The sequence below is a fragment of the Camelus bactrianus genome, chromosome 4 (assembly GCF_048773025.1).
Source record: "Camelus bactrianus isolate YW-2024 breed Bactrian camel chromosome 4, ASM4877302v1, whole genome shotgun sequence".
Taxonomy (NCBI): domain Eukaryota; kingdom Metazoa; phylum Chordata; class Mammalia; order Artiodactyla; family Camelidae; genus Camelus; species Camelus bactrianus.
Window position 1 is genome coordinate 69,363,352 of NC_133542.1, and position 19,520 is coordinate 69,382,871.

A 19,520-nucleotide genomic window follows, 5' to 3' on the forward strand; every position below is an offset into this window, starting at 1 on the left:
GGGTGAGGGGTTCTCAAAGAACAACACGTTGGGAGAAGGAAAAATTCCCAGCCCAACACTGGGCGAGGAATCTAGACAGAGTTCTCAGTAGCCTAGTGGCACAGGCCTAAAAAAAGACATTTTGGATGGACTCACAGGACAAGTTGCAGGCGGGTGTGAGGGGGGGCACTGGTGCGGGAGGTCCGGGTCTGGGGGCAGTGAGCACGAGGCTGGTCCGGGCCGCAGGCACTGGGTGTCAGCCAGCTCACCCTCGCCGTCTCTCCAGAAAAGCCCGCCCCGTCACTTCCACTCAGTGTTCCCCAACTCACAAGCCCAGCACCTCCCTCTTCTTGACTGACATAAAAATATGTAGCGACAAGCTGTCTGCCACAGCAGAAATCTGATCAGACATTGATTTCAGCAATTGCCTCTATAGGCCAAGACATAAGGCAAATTTGTTTCTGAGGACTGTTGCTGCCGATGCCGGCCGAGGCAGGCAGGACCAGTGGCACGCGAGCAGCGGCTGCAGCAGCCCGAGTGGGAGCCCCACTCACAGATAATTGGAATCTGGATTTGAATAGTGTGCATGCATTTTCCACAGTTCATGCATTTTCATTCTGCAAGATCCTGTTTGGAGGGAGATTCTGGCCTTCATTTTCCAAGGGTTAGAGTAACTGGCTGTCAGGCGTGTATAGAAAGAGGGCGGGCAGCTTCTTCTCTGTGGAAATGAGGATTAAGCTGAGCTGAAGTTTATACGACGCGGGGTCCGAGGTCTTGCCAAAGCATCGCATGGAGCTTCTCCACTGCTCCCTTCTTACAAGATTTTTTTTCGAGTCACTTGATTGTTATCAGCAAATCAAAGGCCGAGCTTCGTGCCAGCTTGAGACCAGCTGAAGCCCTCCTCAGCGTGCTGATTTATTGCCAAGTCTTTACTTGGTAGGATGGATTTGTTTTACATGCATTTAATCCTACTTTAACACATGCTTCAAACTCCTGCCAAAGTGGGTTTAGAAAATACATTTTGCTAATGCATCTTTGCTCTCATGTTGTCATCTGGGTATTTTAAATTGGGGAGTAGAATGAATATGTAGACGTGCACCCGTTGAACTGTGTTTCTCCTTTCAGGCTAATGGAGGCTGGCAGGACGCAACAACTCCATCTTCTGTGACTTCTCCTACAGAAGGCCCAGGAAGTGTGCACTCTGATACCTCTAACTAATCTCTGGCAACACTTTTCCCTGAGCTGACATGCCTTGATAAGTGCATTCAGAGCAATAGGAGGAAAAGGAAAGCGTTTTTGTAGCCCACCATCTACAGCTTTACTGTAAAACCTTGTCTTATTAGAGAACTTGGTAAATCTGTTTTTTAAGGAATCATAATCATTTGTATTTATACTTAAAAACACACAATGTTAAAAAAAAAAAAGCACTTTATCCAATTAGGCCAAGATTTAACATTGTTGACAGTCCTGTAGCTATTTTATCATAATTTATTATCAATATTTGACATGAATGGTTTCTCACTTGCCAATTACTTGGCCTTAAGGGTAAAAAGTACAATATATGCTAAACCTCAATCGTTAAAGCAGATACAAAGACTCACCTCACCTAAATTGAACTTCTTGCATATTTCCATCGCAGACTTTGATTGTCCTTCTTTCTTATCACTAATGGAGTTGGAATAAAGGAGCTGTTTGGCTAACTGTTAATGATGGTTGTGTTTAAGAATCTTCCTCGTCACACTTGTGTTGCGATCTCTTATGTTGTAATTAGATCAGAGACTGGTAGCATCTTTTCTCTCTCTGAAAGCACCAGTGCCCAGAGTCTGCTCGGTAATTAAATTATGGATCCAGATTGTTTTGAGAGATGAAGATGCTTGCTGCTGATAGAGGTGAACACGAGATCCGTCTGGGGTTTTACGGTGTGCGCTGGGTGCTGCACAGACTTGTCAAGGTTTGCTACGTCCTCTGGGCATCGACACAGGCCCTGCTCTCTGGAGTGTTGTATATAGTGTAGCAAAAGAGTATTTATACATCTCACCAATCAAAACACAGCTTTATTACCTCATGCGAACTCATACAAACCAATAGAATTTCAACATGTTCTGTAGCTTAGAGTGCTCACTTACTACCTCTGAACAATACTCACGCTGTAGTTTGTCTCTTTCTTATCTTTTTGCATCTTGTAATTAACTCTTTGTTTCCCTTCATAAAATGTAATGTACATTGTAATCTTTTAAAAGAAAAATCCGGGTTGCATTTGCAACTTTTAAAAAACCGAGAGTGGAAACATTGGGTCTTAAATTAACACAGGATCAGTAAAACTGTTGTAAATACTGAGAAACATTTTGAATGTTCTTCATCTTGTTACTAATCATTGAAAAAAAAAAGCGGCAACTAATTGTGATGCATTCAGATTTCAGTATTCAGTACTGTATATTTCACCCTGTGTAATGGGGCCCCCTCCTTTCTCTCTTTTTGTATTGTATGCGATTCTGAAACTGATTGAGTCATGAAAATAATTTGTGGCGGTGATTCTAATGTATTAAAAACGTTTCGTGTTCCTTTCTAACTGGATTACACCCTGGATTGAAAAAGTCTTCCTCGTGGTAGTTATATGTAGTTTCAAACATGAATAAACTTTTTGCTTTCATGATGCAATGTTGATGCAGTTTCTTAGCCCAGCACGTGAGCCAGGCAGTACGTGCCGAGGAGAAAGCCTGGCCAGAAGCTGGCCTGAGCAGGTCAAAATGTGGCCTGTGGGGAGGGGCTCGGAAATGCAGGTGAGGCCCGGGGTGGCTGACTGCCCTCTGCACAGGCTGCCGGGTGGCTGGGGGACTGTCATCACGTGTCCTCACGTGATACTTCCGCTCTAAGAACACTGCAAGGAAAATGGATCACCACTGTCACAGGTTAGGAAACTGAAGTTCATAAAAGTTAAGCAAATGCCACAAGGTCCAAGACCGAGGAGCACAAGGGCCCACGCTGGGAACCCAGGTCTGTGTGCCCTTGCAGCTCACATGTTCCTGGCCTAAAGATGCACCTAGCCCTTGTTAGATGAAAAGACCTGTTTGGTAATTTTTAAATAATAATCTGTCTTGTCACATTGACTTCTTTCCTTCCATAACTTCTGTGAGACACCAGTTAAAAACAAGCAAAAGTTTGTCTGAAAAGAGTGGGCTTCAGATGCCGTTAAAATAAAAAAAGCCTGCAACTTCTCTTTACATAGCTTTGGAAACTCTAAACTTATGACATGTAAAGCTAACTAGAAATCCTTTAACTCGATTAAACTTTGTTTTTGTTTTATTCAAATTGTCTGAAATTCCATAAATTTACATGTACGTCTGTCGCTAATACCTAAATCTTTATAATAAAAGAAGTCAATAGCAGGTAATTGGCCTGCTTACTATATCTCAAGGAAATTGACTCACAGGAAATCAGATTAATGTTAATCAGTTGCAGCAAATTGTCTCTGATAAATACAACTGTTGTACTATTTCAGTTGGTAGAGCCAGGCAAAACAAGGTCTAGGGCCACCGTTCCCATTAATCTTGAGGCAGTTAGACAGCGAGAGTAAACTTTATAAAATAGATTGCCCTCCAAAGCTGTCCTCCCTCACGCCGGCTCTCAGCCTGCCTGTAGCAATCTCTCCCATGGCTAAGTAGTTCTTTGCATGATCCAATTAGCTTATGGTCAGCCTTTTTTATCTTTGTATATAAAATAATATCCATGCTATGTGGATTTGCAGAATATCCTTTTGGAAACCAGACACATGCACACACAAATACATCTTTAAGTCCAGAAGTACACTCTTCTAAGGACCATCTCAGGTCTCATCTCCGGCTAGCCTACGGAGAGAAGCACATAGCAGTATTTGTTGGAGATTCACACGATGACTGGCAACCCTTGAGGGAAGATGAGAGTATGAGGCTTTATTCTGGGGAGGCCTCAATAAAATAGCAATTCCTATTCCAGAAAATAATTGAGGAGGCACTTGCACACAATCCCTCTTTGCACTTCAGTACCTCTTGCGGTTGGGGGGAAGAAGCATCCTCACTTCATAGCTAAGGAAACTGGGGCATGACTCAGGCCCCAAAGCTCCTGTGTCTCCTTTCAAATTGGGTGAAATGTGTTGATTTGATTGATTTGCTAGATTTCACCAGGTACGTTTTCTGGAGCAAGCAATGGGTTAGGATCTAAACCCAGAGCTGAATGAAGTCAGGCCCCACCCCTTTGAGAGGCCAAGATCCTGAGCCTAGTCCTAATTCAGAAAGCAAACGCTTGGTGAGGGTTCTGGAGAGGCAGGTAGGTTTCTGAACCCCGAGACGAGAAGTGAGGGTCCCACAGCCCGTTCATAGGGTCAAAGAGAATAACAGCAGGAAACCACCCGAAACACCCAATTGTGGGCTAAGGGGTCTGTCCACGCCTCAGGTTAGAGGCACGAGGGCACCGGTGCTTCCATGCCAATACGTGCTCGTTCACAAGTTTCGGAGTCCAAGTGCCTGAGAAGCGACACGTTGGGCAGGTGTCAGGCTTCCACGTGGAGGTACACAGCACGGGAGGCACTCAGGGCAGCGGCCCTGGTGGCCTTGCAAACTAGGTTAGAACTTCTCTGTCGCCCGGAGCCGGCGGCGGGGGCGGTGGCGGCGGCAGCAGCCCCTGACCGGAAGTGGGGGATGGGGGGCGGGGCTTGAGAGCAGCGTCCTTCCTGTGCGGGAAAGGTCACGGGGGTAAGTCTCCCAGATGAGGAGGCGTTTCAGGTGTAAAATGTGCGTTGGTGCCTCGAGAAAGGGACCTTCATGGGCTGCCAGCTGCAGTTCCCTGAGCACCTCCTGTGACGGCCCTCAACCAGGTACTTTCTATACATTGTCTTGTTTGAGGCTCAAAGAGGTGACACCCCCTGCCCAGGGTCTCTCACGAGCTGGAGTTCGCCCTGTGCAGGCCTCATGTGACACCTTTCAGCATCCCCTCGTAGTGGGACGGAAGGGAGGCTCCTGTGAACTTGCAGTGGGGGAAGGAGACCCTCCAGGGTGAGGTCCCTTTCTGGGGCGAGGTGGCCAGGGAAGTCATCCCCCCAAATTCCTTAGAGCTTGCAGCCCTCCTGCCTATGCCTCCATTGCCCTGGCCACTTGAATGTGGCCTGTGGTGTGTACAGGACGTGTGTCACAGATGGTGTGTGGTCCTCTCCGTGTCTAGGGATCACAAAGTTGGGGGCAAGGGACAGGAAGAGCCCTCTGCTCCGCCAGGCTGGGCCTGGCACCACAACTAATGGAGGAAACAGACTGGAGACGGTGGCTGTCGTGATGCACGTGCAGTGCTGAGCACAAGGCCGGGGCCGCTCTGTACACGTGTCCACCTGTGCCCTGTAGGCACCTCTCCAATCCCAGGTTCCATGCTGCTTAGCCCACTGCCCACACAGCCCACTCTGGGTGTGAGCAGGTCTCACCTCCAGGGACAGTTTGAACCTTCGCATCACCTCCTCCCAGCTGTGTGACCTTGGGTGAAGGCCTTAACATGCCTGAGCCTGTTTCTTCCTTCTCTCTTCTTGGAACATCCCTCTGTACTTTCTCCCTGGTGAACGCCTGAGTTTCAAGACTGAGCCCAGACCACTGTGTCCTCCCATGGAGCCAGGTGTTTCTTTCTCCCTTGTGTAGTACTTTCTGTCCCCTCCTGAATGTCCAAGCAGAGACCTAAGGAAGAGGATCAGGAAGATGAGGTGGGTGAGGGGGATGGGCTCAAGGGAGGGAGGACCAGGCAAGGGGAAGAGCATGCACAAAGGCCGAGGACATGGTGAGCAGAAACATCAGAGGTGCCACAGTGGAGGCTAGCTCCCTCCGTTCCCAGGCTCTCTCCTCAAATACTCATGGCAACCTCGTGAGGAAAGTCCTGTCATCCTCTCCATTTTACAGATGAGGAAGCTGAAGCTGCTTGTCCAAAGACACAAGGAGACAGAACATGCATCTGGGTGTTTCTGAAACGAAAACCCACATTTTTCACCCTTTGTGCCTGGCTGTCTTGTCAATGTCTCTTTCTCATCATGGTGGGCAGGATCATTGTTGGTGAGCCTGAGGTGGGAACTGGGCAGAGAAGGGGGCAGATGCCAGTCTTTTCCCCCATCAGAGCCATTGGCTTCTCTCCCCAGGGGCCCAGGACCCCAGGGATACCCTCAGGAAGGCTGCTCTGTCCAGTGGCACTTCAGGCCAACAAACAGCCGGCAGTGTGGCCCTGCCGGGCCTGGAGACCCAGCCCTATGACAGAAGCCCACCCATCCCTCAGCCCTGATGACTCACTAAGTGCTCTGCCAGGAGCCACACCCCACCAGCCGAGTGGTACTGGCCCCATCGGAGAGATGGAAACAGATGCCCATGGCTTCTGGGGTGCCCATGGCCAGGAAAGCACCATGACTTAGCATTCATGAGTGTGGGCTCTCAAGTGAGACCACCCAGGGCTGAATCCCGGCTCTGCCAGGCACTGGCTTTGTGTCCTCGGGCAAGTCCTATAACCTCCCAGGGCCTCAGTTTCCGTAGCTGTCGAGCACCTACCTCCCAGCATTGTCGGGAAGATCAAGCCAGTTGGTACAGGTGACGTGCCCTGCACGTGACAGGGGCTGAGGCCACTGTTCTCATTGCACAGGCTGACTCTTCTCCTTCAAAGCAGCATTAGGTGGTGTGAAGAGTCAGGCCGCATTCTGCCACTTACCTGCTGTGTGTGACCTTGGGCACGTCACTGCCCTCTCTGTGTGGCCTCAGGTTCCTCATCTGTAAAATGGGGAGACTCTGTCCCTGCCTTCCTCGTAGGGATGTTGTAAGGATGAATAAATTGATGCACCCACGGTGCCTGGCCCGGGGGATGGGGTGAGTTCTCCTCTCACTGGTGTTATTGTTACACATGACCCAGCTTAGAAGGGCACGTCTAGTTTCTGGCTCCTCTGGCTGGAATGATTACCTCTGGTCAGCAGAGGGGTAACCAGGGGATGTCAGCTGCTGAGTGAGGGTCCTGAGGGAGATACGGCTTCTTCAATACCCCTATTCTGACCTGCTCCCTCTCAGCCCTCATGGCTGGACTAAGGCCTTGGCTTCACCTCTCACCACCATCTCAGGAGATAATAAAAGGCTGATCCTTTTTTCCTGGTAAAATTTCAGCAGAAAGTGTACGCATCATTAAATATGGAAATCCAGAATTTTATTAGCAATCTGCTAGATCTGAACTGACGCCAATTAAACAAAAAAGATATCATTTATAAAAAGGCAGAGTTCAACTTGTATTAAATATGAAATGCAATTTTCTCCTGGTTTTGATTTATTACTGGTGGTCCATTGTTCAAAGAAGCATGTTATATTTCAATAGAGAAATATTGTTTATTCATTAATATTTTAAAACGGGCTTATTGCTGTGCATGGCTTTCACCGAATGAAACTTATGATTTAAAACATGAATTAATAAACACATTTGAAAGTGTTAGACGAGATCACAACCTCTCATTTTTCATTTTCCTGGGAGCATATTAAATTTTTATAATTCTGCATCTACAGTTTTTTTCTTTTAAATAAAGATGCAGATTCCGAATTACTCTGCTAATTTCAGGTAACCAGGAGCGAAAAGCAATATCATGGGGACCCGTGTCAGGAGCACAGAATCCCCAGGAAGACACTCAGGTTTATTATTTTAATATTCATAAATCAAAATAAATGAGCTTTGTGCTGGTGGCAGCGTTCATGTGTGTGAGGATGCTGGCTAGAGCCAGCCCAGGCGTTGGGACTGGCTATGTGTGCAGGTGGTTTTAACATGTCAGGGTTCACGGGCACATGCATGCGTGCTTAGAAATGTGTGTCCCCCAAAACACACGTGCAGCAGCCTAGATGCCTGAGTGTGGGTGATCTGAATGCATCTCAGTTGTTTGGTTCGATGTTCAACCATTGTTCATTGAACACCTACTATGTGCTAGGCACCATGCTGGTTACTGAGGGGGAGATGGTTACAGGATGATCTCCTTCCCTTTCTCCTTCCACACCCCTGTCTGAGTGACCTCTCCATTGGGGGATGGGGCTGTTGAGTTCCCCAGAGTTCTCCCAACACCAAAAATGACGCCTTCTGTATGGTGAGCTCTTGGGAAATATTTGTTATGTGCCAATAGATTGGAAGCTTAGGGAAGGGAGGGAGAGAACTTCATGGGCTGGAGATGGGTAAGGGCTTCTGTCAAGGTAAGTTGAATAGGCGGGAGAAAGGCACAGATTGAAGGGGGGACCATGGGGGAAGTGGAGGTCTGGGTAAGGCAGAAGGGAGGGGTGCCTCCTGAGGACAGAGAGTGACTGCCCCCAGCCCCTGCTGAGTCCTCCCAAACACCCTATGGGACATGAATTGTTGCTGCCCCATTTTATAGAGGAGAAGTAGAGGTCTAAGAGGGAAGAAATTGCCTTTGGGTCTAGGCTGAGGTCCATGCCTCCTCTAGAGGTTAGAGAGGGGGAAGTAAAGTTTGCAACATAGAACGGTGAGCTTGTGCTGCCCCAAGGTGCGAGACAAGTTGGGGATTTGGGGGAGCCTTGGGGAAGCCACTTAAAGAAGGAAGAACCATTGGTTGGTAGGGAATCAACCCTTCCCCCCAAGCACTGGCTCAGGAAGGTCCTTGGAAATGAACTCACCCAGCCTGGCCTGGGGGAAGTGGAGGCACAGGAAGGTCACTGTGGCCCCCTGGGGAGAGTGCTGCTCTGCTCCCTCAGGTCCACACATGTGGTGGTCTCTCCAGAGTGGAACTGCTGGCATCGGGTATACGCTTTTCTTAAACTTTCCTTGGGAAAGTCAGATTGTTTTCCAAAGGGGTTGTGCTGTTTTACACTTTCACGTCCCTGCAACATTTGGTGTGTAAAATTTTTTCCCAACCTAGTGGTTTGATGATGCTGTGTCATTGTGACCTTAATGTTAATCTCCACGTTTCCTAATGAGGTTGCATTTCTCACAAGTGTTTATTGATTATCTGAGTTTTCACTTCTGTGACGTGCCTGTTGACACCGCTTACCTATTTTTGTATGTTTGTCTTTTTCTTGTTGATTTGTAGGATATTTTCATGAACAGTAGCACAATGCTTAATTTTAATTAATAATTAAGCAATTTTTTTTCCTTTTTAATTACTGCTTTTGGTGTACGGTGTGTGGTAGGGAGTCTAATTGTCCCAACATCATTTATTGGAAAGTTCCTCTGCAATGTTATCTCCGTCATGCATCATATGTGTATGGTTCTGTTTCTGCTGTTGAACCACAAGTCTACCTCTGTGCTGGTACCACACTGGCTTCACTATCAGGGCTTAAGATATCTTAGAGAGCAAGTTCTCTCACCTTGGTCTGCTTCAGCAAGATTTTGGCCACATTTATGTATATTTCTGCGTAAATTTTAGAATCAGTTTGTCAACGGCCATTAAAAGAATTCTCTTGGGATTTTGATTTGGATCACAGTAGAAGAACAGCTATCTTTACAATACTGAGTCTTTTAATCCATGAATGGGGCCTCTCTCTTCCTTTATTTAGATCTTGTTTAGTGTCTTTCAATAAAGTTTTGTAATTTTCTGCATCCAAATGCCCAGACTCCCACTCACTTATACCAGGTTCCTCCAAATTTCTCTTTCTCTAAACTTTCTCCATCTGAGCCATGCCCAGGGGTCTGGCCTTTCCCAAAAAAGAGTCCCATCCAGATGAGGCACTGCCTTCTGAGGAGCAAGGGAAGGTCCTCTCTCTGGGACTGTGAAGTCAGGCAGCCCTTTTTTCCTTTCTTCCCTGCTCCCTCCCTCTGTCTCCCTTCCTGTCCTGCCTTCCTTCCTTTTGCCTCCTGGCTTCTTAAAAATCAATGGATTTAATTTTTTAGAGCAGTTTTTATAGCAAAATTGAGTGGAAAGTACAGAGAGTTCCTATACACCCCCTCTCCCCAACACACCCACAACCTCCCATTACCTATGTCTTACACTGCAGTGGTACTTTTGTTGTAATTGGTGAACCTACACTGACTCGTCATTATTCCAAAGTTCATCATTTCCATTAGGGGTCACGCTTGGTGTTGGGCCTTCTATGGGTTTGGACACATGCACGATGACATGCATCCACTGTGGTAGTATCATGCAGAATAGTTTCACTGCCCTAAAAAATCTTCTGTGCTCTGCCCATTCAGCCCTCTCTCTTCCCTAGCCCCTGGCAACCACAGATTCTTTTACTGTCTCCATAGTTTTGTCTTTTCCAGATAGCCATATAATTGGAATCATTTATATATAGTCTTTTCAGGTGGACTTCATCTACTTAGTAGTATGCATTGAAGGCGGAAGGTATAGCTCAGTGGTAGAGCACATGCTTAGCATGAATGAGGTCCTGGGTTCTATGCCCAATACCTCCATTAAATAAATAAGTAAACCTAATTACTCCCTCAAAAATATGCTTAATATGCATTGAAGTTTCCTCTGTGTCTTTCCATGGTTTGGTATCTCATTTCTTTTTAGAGTTGAATAATATTCCCTTGTCTGGCTGTACCACTGTTTATTTATCCATTCTTCTAATGAAGAGCATCTTGGCTGCTTCCAAGTATTGGCAATTTTAAACGAAGCTGCTGTAAACGTCCATGTGCAGCTTTCTGTGTGGACATAAGTTTTCAGCTCCTTTGAGTAAATACCAAGGAGCACAATTGCTGGATCATATGGTAAGAGTGTATTTAGTTTTGCAAGAAACTGCCAAGCCCTCTTCCAAAACGACTACCATTTTGCATTCCCACCAGCGATGAATGAGAGTTCCTGTGTCTCCACATACTCATCAGCATTTGCTATTGTCAGTGTTCTGGGTTTTGGCCATTCTGGTAGGTGAATTGTGGTATCTCGTTGTTTTAATTTTCAGTTCCCCAACGACGTAAGATGTTGAACATCTTTTCACTCCCTTCTTTGCCATCTGTAAATCTTCTTTGGTGGGTTGCCTTTCAGGTCTTTTGTCCATTTTTTAATCAGGTTGTTCATTTTCTTATTGTTGAATTTTTAGAGGTTTTTTTTTTGTATTTTTTGGATAATCGTCCTTTATCAGATGTGTCTTTTGCAAATATTTTCTCCCAATCTGTGCCTTGCCTTTTCATTCTCTTGACATTGTCTTTATCAGACCAGAAATTTTAAATTTTACTGAAGTCCCGCTTATCAATAACTTCCTTCACAGGTCATGCTTTGGTGTTGTATGTAGAAAACCTATGGAGGTTTCTGCTCATAGGTTTCGGATCTGGTAAGTTATGATTTTCTGTATTCGCCTGCCTGTCTCTCCAGTTTGGGAGGCAGCAGTTAGCCCTGTTACCTCACTTTTCTGCTGGATCTAAGAGTTGTTGCTGTTTTCAGGTTGTCCAGCTTTTTATTTGTTGTTTGGATGAAGTGGCAATTCCTAAGCTCTTTACATGCCAGACCAGAAACAGAAAGTCCCTCCTGGCGTCCTTGTTTTACACACACACACACACACACACACACAGTCTTGTATATGTCATCATTCTATACATATTGTTTTTCAATTTTCCTTTTTTTTTTTTTTTTTTAAAGAAATTCATCCTGGGCTTTTGTCTTTTTCTTCCTATACGCTTGGCGGTCTGTGGGATCAGCGTCATGGTACTCCATGGCCAAGGGGTCCTCACTGAGCTAATCTCCTGCCGATGGACGTGGACGTAGGTGGCTTACCCCTCTTACCTGCAGTCTTCTGTAAACATCCTTGGACATAATTCACTGGGGACACATCTGATCATCTCTATGGGATAAATTTGTGAAAGTCGAGTTGCTCAGTCAGATTCAGGCATATGGATTAAAAATTTTGAGAGAAAAACTCAAGTCTCCCTTAAAAGGCCGAGCTAGCCTGCCCCGTGTCTCTTTCAGGCAGCAGAGCCGGGACGCTGGGCTGTCAGAGCCGTGAGCCCCCTCGGGGGGGACTGTCCCCACGGGCTGGATTCAGAGCGTTCCTCACCCCTGGAGCGCATTTGTCTCAAATTATTGCCCACATTTTGCTAGTTCCCCCGTGGCCTCAACCAGACCTGGATGGGAGTAGCTTCCAAGATGTTGATTTGCTGAAAACTCTGGGAAATGTTCCTCTAATGATAATAAGAGAAATAACAGCAGCCAATGACTCAGTGATGACTCCAATGGCCAGATTCTGGGCTGAGACCTTGGTGAATATCCTCTCTTTGGACTTACGAGCCCCATTTTGCATATGAGAAAACCGTGCTCAGAGAAGAGGAGTTTCTTGTCCAAGCTCCACAGCCAGGGTTAATCCCGATGAGCCCAACTTCGAGCTGGTAGCCTAGCTGCTCCACCATCACATCTTCTCTGAGCCTCAGTTGTGGCAAGGGTCAAGGATACTGACCTTGTCACTATCACAGGGTGGTGAGGACCAGGGGAGCCAGAGGTTTTGGAACTTTCCAACGCATATAAATGTGTCCATGGTCAGTGTCATGGACTGAGACCAGTGTTCAAGCTCAGTCTAGGGTTTTCTGCCTTCACCTGCAAGACACCCACAGTGGGTGGTCTGGGGCTAGATGGTGGCTCAGTAGATGGTGACCTTGTGGAGGGGGATTTCTTTGTTTCTTTTTCCTTCCTTCCTTCCTTTCTTCCTTCCTTCATTTTTTAATTGAGTTAGTCATTTTACAATGTTGTGTCAAATTCCAAGGAGAGGGATTTCTAACATAGGCTTGTAAGTCTGTCCCAAAGCCAGGTTTCCCCTCACACCCTTGGCAATGGGTGTGCCAAGCCAGGTGACAGCAGTGGGATGAACAGGAAGAGCTTGGCCTTTGGAGTCCAGCACCACACAATAACCTGTGCACCCTTCTCCTCTCTGAGACTTAGCTTCCTCATCTGTAAAATGGGGATGGTTCCTCACAGGGCTGCATGAGGACTGGATGAGGTCCTGCTTATGCATTGCTGAACCCAGGGTCTTGTATACAGTAGGTGCTCATCCATCAATGCTCCTGGTTCAGCATGGCTGGGGCACCCAAACCAGGCACCTCCTTGAGGAAACATTTGTAACCACAGGAGCAGCTTTTTTCTGCATCCTGTCCAAATGGACCGCAGTCCACTGCTGTTTCAAGTCCTCGGGCTGGGCTGGCCCTGCCCCTCCGCCCTCCCCCACCCCCGCCCTCTGCCCTCCCTGCAGGCTTCTCCCCTCCCTCACTTTGCCCACCTGGCCCACTGGCACCTGCTTAACTCACACATTATAACAAAATTAGAGTTTTGAAGTGTTCAGCACTGACTACAAGATAAAATGAGGACTTCCAGAATATTGTCTCCCAGCCCCTGGTGGGTCACAAATGCAGAACGGATGTCTGATGCTCTGACGATCACTGGCACCCTGCCACTACGAGGAGTGGCCTCCGGAGGGCTTTGTGGAGCCCACGAGCCTGCCGCGACTCACTCTCGGCCCCGCAGGGACTGTGACTCGTGTGCGCTTCTGAGCGGGTGTCACTGGGGGCTGTTAGGGTACTGCGCTGTTGTGTCATGAGTGCCAGAGAGGAGGGCGTCTGCGTGTTTGGGGGGCGGTTGGTCTGGGTGTGGTTTGGGTTGCACGGCCCATGTGTCTGCCACGGGGCATGTATAAGGGCGTGTTCCCGTCCTGGGAATAGGAAGGCCCTTTGAGATTGATTTGCTTCCTCAGTAATATTTGCTGAGCACCTACTGTGTGCCAGGTGCTTATTCTAGGCACTGAGGATGCAGCAGAGAGCAAAATACCCCCCTCCAGCTGGTGTCGCTGACCTTCTCCTGGAGATGGAAACTCTGAGGCCTGTGCTTTGGATTGAATTAGGTCCCCCCCAAAGAGAGGGTGAAGTCGTAGCCCCCAGAATTTGTGACTATAACCTTACTTGGAAATAGGGTCTTTGCAGGTAAAATCAAGTTAAGATGAGGGCAGACTGGATTAGGGTGGGCTCTTATCCAATTTGACTTGCATCCTTAAAAGAAGAGAAAACAAATACACACATACACAAGGAGAGGGCCGTCTGAAGACCAAGGCAGAGATTGGAGTGACATGTCTCCAAGCCAAGAGATGCTGAGGGCTGCTGGCCGCCAACAGAAGCCCTCCTCCCAAGGGTGCTGTGGGTCTCTGGCCAGACAGTGCAAGGCCTGACAAGGCCTCAGGAAGTGTGGGCAGTTTCTGACTGAAATGACATACATTCACCCTATAACCCTGAGCGGTGAGAACGATTCCTTTTCTTGACTTTTCTAATGAAACGGAGGCTGAGGCTGGTGCCAGTGCCTGAACATCAGCCCCAGTCATTCAGGGCCTCCCTCTGCCTCCACAGAGTCCCAGGTGGGTGTGGTGTTCTGGACACCGGATGTCCTGGTTCTCTGGCCAGGCGATGGCATGACTGCTGCTGTGTGGTATGGTGTGGCCTCAAGCCTGCACCTCTATCATCAGATCACCCACTGTACCAGGGGTCCTTGACATGCCTCCCACCCGGGCAGCCTGGCCCCCTAACTGCAGAGCCCGCTGCAGGGGCCCTCTCTGTGGTTCTCAAGGCCACAACTCAGGGTCCCACCATCAGGGATGTCCTTGAGGGGGCCTGGAGCAGTTCCTGCCTCCACATAGCCCTCCCCTCCCTATGGCTCCATTCAGACTTTACCTGAGCCCCAGACTCTCCTCCACTAGGGGAAGTCCCAGCTTCATTCCTTGTTTGGCCTGATGCCCTGACGCAGACCTGGGGAGGAGATGGGCATTCAGAGTGATTCCAGAAATGCCAAGATGTCTTAACTCCCCCAGGAGGTAGACCAGGCCCCTATTCTCAGAACCTAATCTTCTGGTTGCCGTGGAGAGGGAACAGTTTACCTTTTGTGGGTAATTGACTTGGGCAAATTTTCAAGCAGATTGTCTTACAAGTACCACCATCATGATCACCACTATCAATACCATTTTCATCATCACCACCACCACTACCATCATCACCATCACCACCATCATCACCACCACCACTACTACCATCACCACTACAATCATGATCATCATCACCACCACCATCATAACCACCACCACCATCATCACCACCACCATCATCACTAGTACCATCATAACCACCACCACCATCATCACCAACACCACCACTGTTACCATCACCACCATCACCACCATCACCACCACCACCACTACTACCATCACCACTACAATCATGATCATCATCACCACCACCACCACTACCATCATCACCATCACCACCACTGTTACCATCACCACCATCATCACCATCATCACCACCACAATCATGATCACCATCACCACCATCATCACCACCACCACTACTACCATCACCACTACAATCATGATCATCATCACCACCACCATCATCACCACCACCACTACCATCATCACCATCACCACCACTGTTACCATCACCACCATCATCACCATCATCACCACCACAATCATGATCACCATCACCACCATCATCACCACCACCACTACTACCATCACCACTACAATCATGATCATCATCACCACTACCATCATCACCACCACCATCATCACTAGTACCATCATAACCACCACCACCATCATCACTACTACCGTCATAACCACCACCTCTACCATCATCACCAACACCACCATCAGCAGCACCGTCATCATGGTTGGTTTTTTGGAGCCCTTATTCATGAGCTGTCTCTCCATTCTGGCTCCTCTACCACAATGTGAACCTTCAGTGCCCATGCGAACCTCTACTCAATCCCTAGTCCTTAATTGTCTCTGCCCCAGATATTCTCTATCTCTGCTCCGTTGCACCCACTCCGTGGCCTGGTCACCCCCTGACCCAGAACTTTTACAGTTCCCTTCTCTCCCTGACCCTTGACCGCTCATCCTCATCTCCCTGTGTATTCTCACTAAGGAGTATGTACCTCCAGCTTTCTATAATAGTCTGTTCAAGGCAGTGTAGGCTTTTCTATTATGCATCTCAAAATTTTTCCAACATTTGACCACGGCTCAATTCCAAAGCCAAGTCCACACTTCCTGGGTATTTGTTACAGCAGCACCCCACTTCCAATCCTGTATCAGTCTTGCTGCTGTAACCAGTTCTGCCTACCACAATCCCCTGTCCCATTTCCATCTGTCACATCAGCCTGGCAGATCCCTGGGTCTGCATGAATCTGTCCCTAACCTGGCTTACTGGGTGTCTCTGAGGAAAGTCCCACAGCTGCACAGCTTGTATTCACACCCCCAGCCTCATCTGGGCGGGCCGACCTTGTGGTTTTTCCAGCTGGCCTCTGAAGAGAACTCACCCAAGTTCCTCTAGAACCTGAGGCCAGGCAGCCATGACTGGAGACTTCCTGCTAGTGTGGATTATCTCCAGGAAGGGAAGAGCCAGCACAGAAGTGAGGTTGGCACCTCGGGTGGGACCAAGGCTGAGCTGTGGAGGTGACAGCAGCTGTGGGCCCACAGTGAGTGGGGTCTGAGATGCCAGTTCTGCTAAGGACACCAGAGGCCCCTGCAGGATGGGGTGGGAGTGGGTCTGCAGTTCTGTGGGCCCCAGAAGCCTGGCCCAGGGAAGCAGACAAGCCCAGGCCCATCCAAGTCAGTTCCAGTGAGGCTACAGGGCAGGACCCAGGCCCTGGTGGGGTGCAGGAGGCTGGAGGAGCTGGAGGAGGGGGCTGTCAGGGTCGGTGGGCAGGAGGGATGTGTGTGTGTTTGGGTGAGTATGTCTGTGAACGTGGGAGGGTGGGGGAGGAGGGTGCATATAAAGAGTTTTGTGAGCAAACAAGTGTGACTGCAGATGTGCTGCTGGATAAACTGTGTACTCAGTGAGCTGGGGCAGGGGTTGGGTTGTCCCCTCTGGCTAGGTGTGAGGCTGGAGGTCCAAACCTTAAGCACAGTGCCTGGAGCCAGAGCTCTCACTTGGCTCTTCTGCTTTCTGTGACCTCAGGCTGGATGTGGGCCCCTCTGAGCCTTGGCTTCCTCATCTGTGAAATGGGAACAATGGTGTTACCCTCCCAGGTGCATGGGAGGACTGGATGAGGTCATGATGGGAGCTCGTGGCGCTCGGCGGCCTGCGACCATGTGGGTTCATTTTCTACTGCATGCATTCCTTCAGGAGCTGAATGAGAGCCTACCTGTGCCAGGCCCCAGGCACAGAACCACTGGCCTCTCTCTGGAGCCTAGCCCCTCTACCCCACAGGGAGCCTTTGTCCTGGGCCTGGTTCCCCAAGTCTGCGTTTCCATGTCAGTGTTGGGGGCCCACCTCGGTCTCCCTCCCTCCGTCTTCCCCCTTCCCCACCTTGGTCTCCTGGCCTCACCACTGCCCTGGAACCCTCACCGGCAACAGAAGAAAATGCCAGGGCTACAGGACCTGTCCTCCGACGTTCATTGCAAATTTGCCTTCTAGCCTCTGAACCCTGCAGAAATATGGCTTCAACTTTCCCTTTGAATCATGGATCAAGGAAAAAAGTAAGGCCAATTCATATTTTCCTCTCCTAGGGCCTTGTTCACTCTGAGGTCTGCAGCCGGGGCGGTCAGCAGGAGGGGTGTTGAACTCATGTCCACATGGAAAGGGGTGAGAGTAGGCGGCTGGGCACGACCGGGCTGTGGGAGGGATGGGCTCTAGTATTGGGAAAACTGAGGCCCAGAGAGGCCAAGGTCACGGGCCAGCAAACGGTGCACAGACTTGAGCCCAGTGCAGAACAGGTTTCAGACGTGGCCTCACCACATTCCCTAGCCCAGGGCACGTCAGGATCCGTGGTGCCAACAACAGCTGTACGTTCCTGGGGGCTGCCCGCACGCTGGCACTGCGTTTGGCTGTGCGAATGTGGCTTGGCTTCTGTAGAACTCAAGGGATCAGGAATTCCAAATTTCTACTTTATTCATCAGGAAACTGAGGCTTTATCACCCCACTTGCACCTGGCTTGCCCTGCAGCCCCATTAAGTGGTGGGTGAACCTTGCTGCCCAGGCCCCCACCCCAGGCGACCTTCCTCCCTGCTCAGGTAGGAGAGTGGTTCTGGAGCCGGGCTCTGAGTCCAGTGGGGGAAGCTGGAGAGCAGAAATTCCTGGAGACCGGGCCAGGGAGGGGGACTCTGGTCCGGCTCTGCCCTGCAGGTGGCTCCCTGCAGGGCCTCACGCAGTCCCCGGCCCTCTTCAGGCCTCAGCGGGCCTGAGTAGGAAGGTCACTTTCTTCCCAGGGCCTGTGGGAGCCACAGAGGGTGTAAGCAGGGGAGTGGCACAGTCAGGAGGACTTGGATGGTCGTGGGGAGGCTGGACTGGAAGAGGTGAGGACAGAGGCTGGGAGACCTCCTCAGCCCTGGAGAGAAATGGTGACACCTGAATGAGACACTGGTGGCCAGAACGGAGGAGAGGAGACCAGAGGTGGTGATGCAGGGGCTGGATTCTCAGGCTTAGCTGCGCGTTGGAGCCTCTAGTTGGTTCTGATTCTGTCGCTCTGGGGTGAGGCATGGACCCTGGTATTTGGAAAAGTGATCTAACACTCAGCCTGGTGAGAGCCATGGCTTTGGGGTTGTGTCCAGCGTGGCTTGGGGCCCAAGCTGGGGTGATGAGCCGGGGTCGGGTCTGCGTGGGAACCCAGGGGGCCCAACAATGCTGCTCTCTGTCTCCAGCCTGGGTCAGGGTAGTTTCTGAGACTGGAGGGTGGATGGAGGCTTTGATGTGGGTGGAGGCGAAGAGGCTAACAGGCAAGGTGGCCTCCCATCCAGGGACACTCCTGGTAGTGTGGGGGCTTTGCAGTAAACAAGGCTGTGTGCCTGCTGCCTTGGGCAGGAGGGGCTGGTCCAGGCTCCTCAGTGGTGTGAGGGGCCTGCAGCTGAGTTGAGGCCTGAGCTAGACCCAAGGAGGGCAGGCGCTGTATGCTGCCCTGGGCTACATCCCTCCTGACCACCTCTGCCCAAATCGGCTAGAGCCGCTTTCCAGGCCTGTGCGCATGGTAGGCAGGGGAGTAGACATCTGGCACCTGCCTTTCCCTCAGTTTGGAACCATCTTCCACGGGTATCTTTGTGGCTCCCTCCCTCTGTGAAGTGGGACGGCTCTTCTGCCTCGAGCAGGTCCTGCAGCTGATCCCCCTATGGTTTTGCATGCTGCAGACAGATAGGGTTTGCTAGGAGACGATGTCAAGTGTACAGGATGCTGGAGAGAAGGCCCATCTCTCCGTGGGCTGAACTCTGGCTGGAGGAATCTGGGCCTCTGTCGGCAGGAGCTTTCACCCAGAGCCCACAGACTTTCTCGACTTCAGATTTACAAATTGAAAATCATTAATAATTCTAACCAGGCGGTGATAAATCTGAGATCTCTCTCGATGAACCCAGACAGCATTTCATAAATCAAAAAGATTACTTAGGAATTTTTTAAAATCTGACGTCAAAATGTCATGGTTACTAATGGTTTCGGTAGATCTTGTGTGGTGATATATCATTTATCTACGCTACATCTCAGATGTGACACGGGGGGCAGAAATGGGATGTCTTTTAATATCGTGAATACATTTCAGCCCATAATAAAGGTATTAACAACTTCTTGGTGTGATTTCTTCCGGAGCTGGGGTCTGATTTAATGCCACGGTGATGGTGACCCCACCCACTTATTCCCCA

The 19,520-nt window shown here is 49.4% G+C and overlaps 1 protein-coding gene and 1 long non-coding RNA gene across 3 annotated transcripts in view; both read left to right on the plus strand.

Moving 5' to 3' along the window:
• Positions 1 to 2,637, plus strand: part of PBX3 (PBX homeobox 3) — a 197,532-nt gene extending 194,895 nt beyond the window's left edge. For both annotated transcript variants that reach the window (XM_074362233.1, XM_074362234.1), the window contains one exon: positions 1,105 to 2,637. In XM_074362233.1, coding sequence (XP_074218334.1) covers positions 1,105 to 1,197 — 93 coding nt within the window. In that variant the 3' untranslated portion in view covers positions 1,198 to 2,637. The remainder of the gene's footprint in view (positions 1 to 1,104) is intronic.
• Positions 2,638 to 4,688: 2,051 nt separating this feature from the next.
• LOC141577378 (uncharacterized) overlaps positions 4,689 to 19,520 on the plus strand; it is a 168,980-nt gene continuing 154,148 nt past the window's right edge. Inside the window, exon 1 of the long non-coding RNA XR_012506254.1 lies at positions 4,689 to 4,828. This is a non-coding gene — a long non-coding RNA (uncharacterized LOC141577378). The remainder of the gene's footprint in view (positions 4,829 to 19,520) is intronic.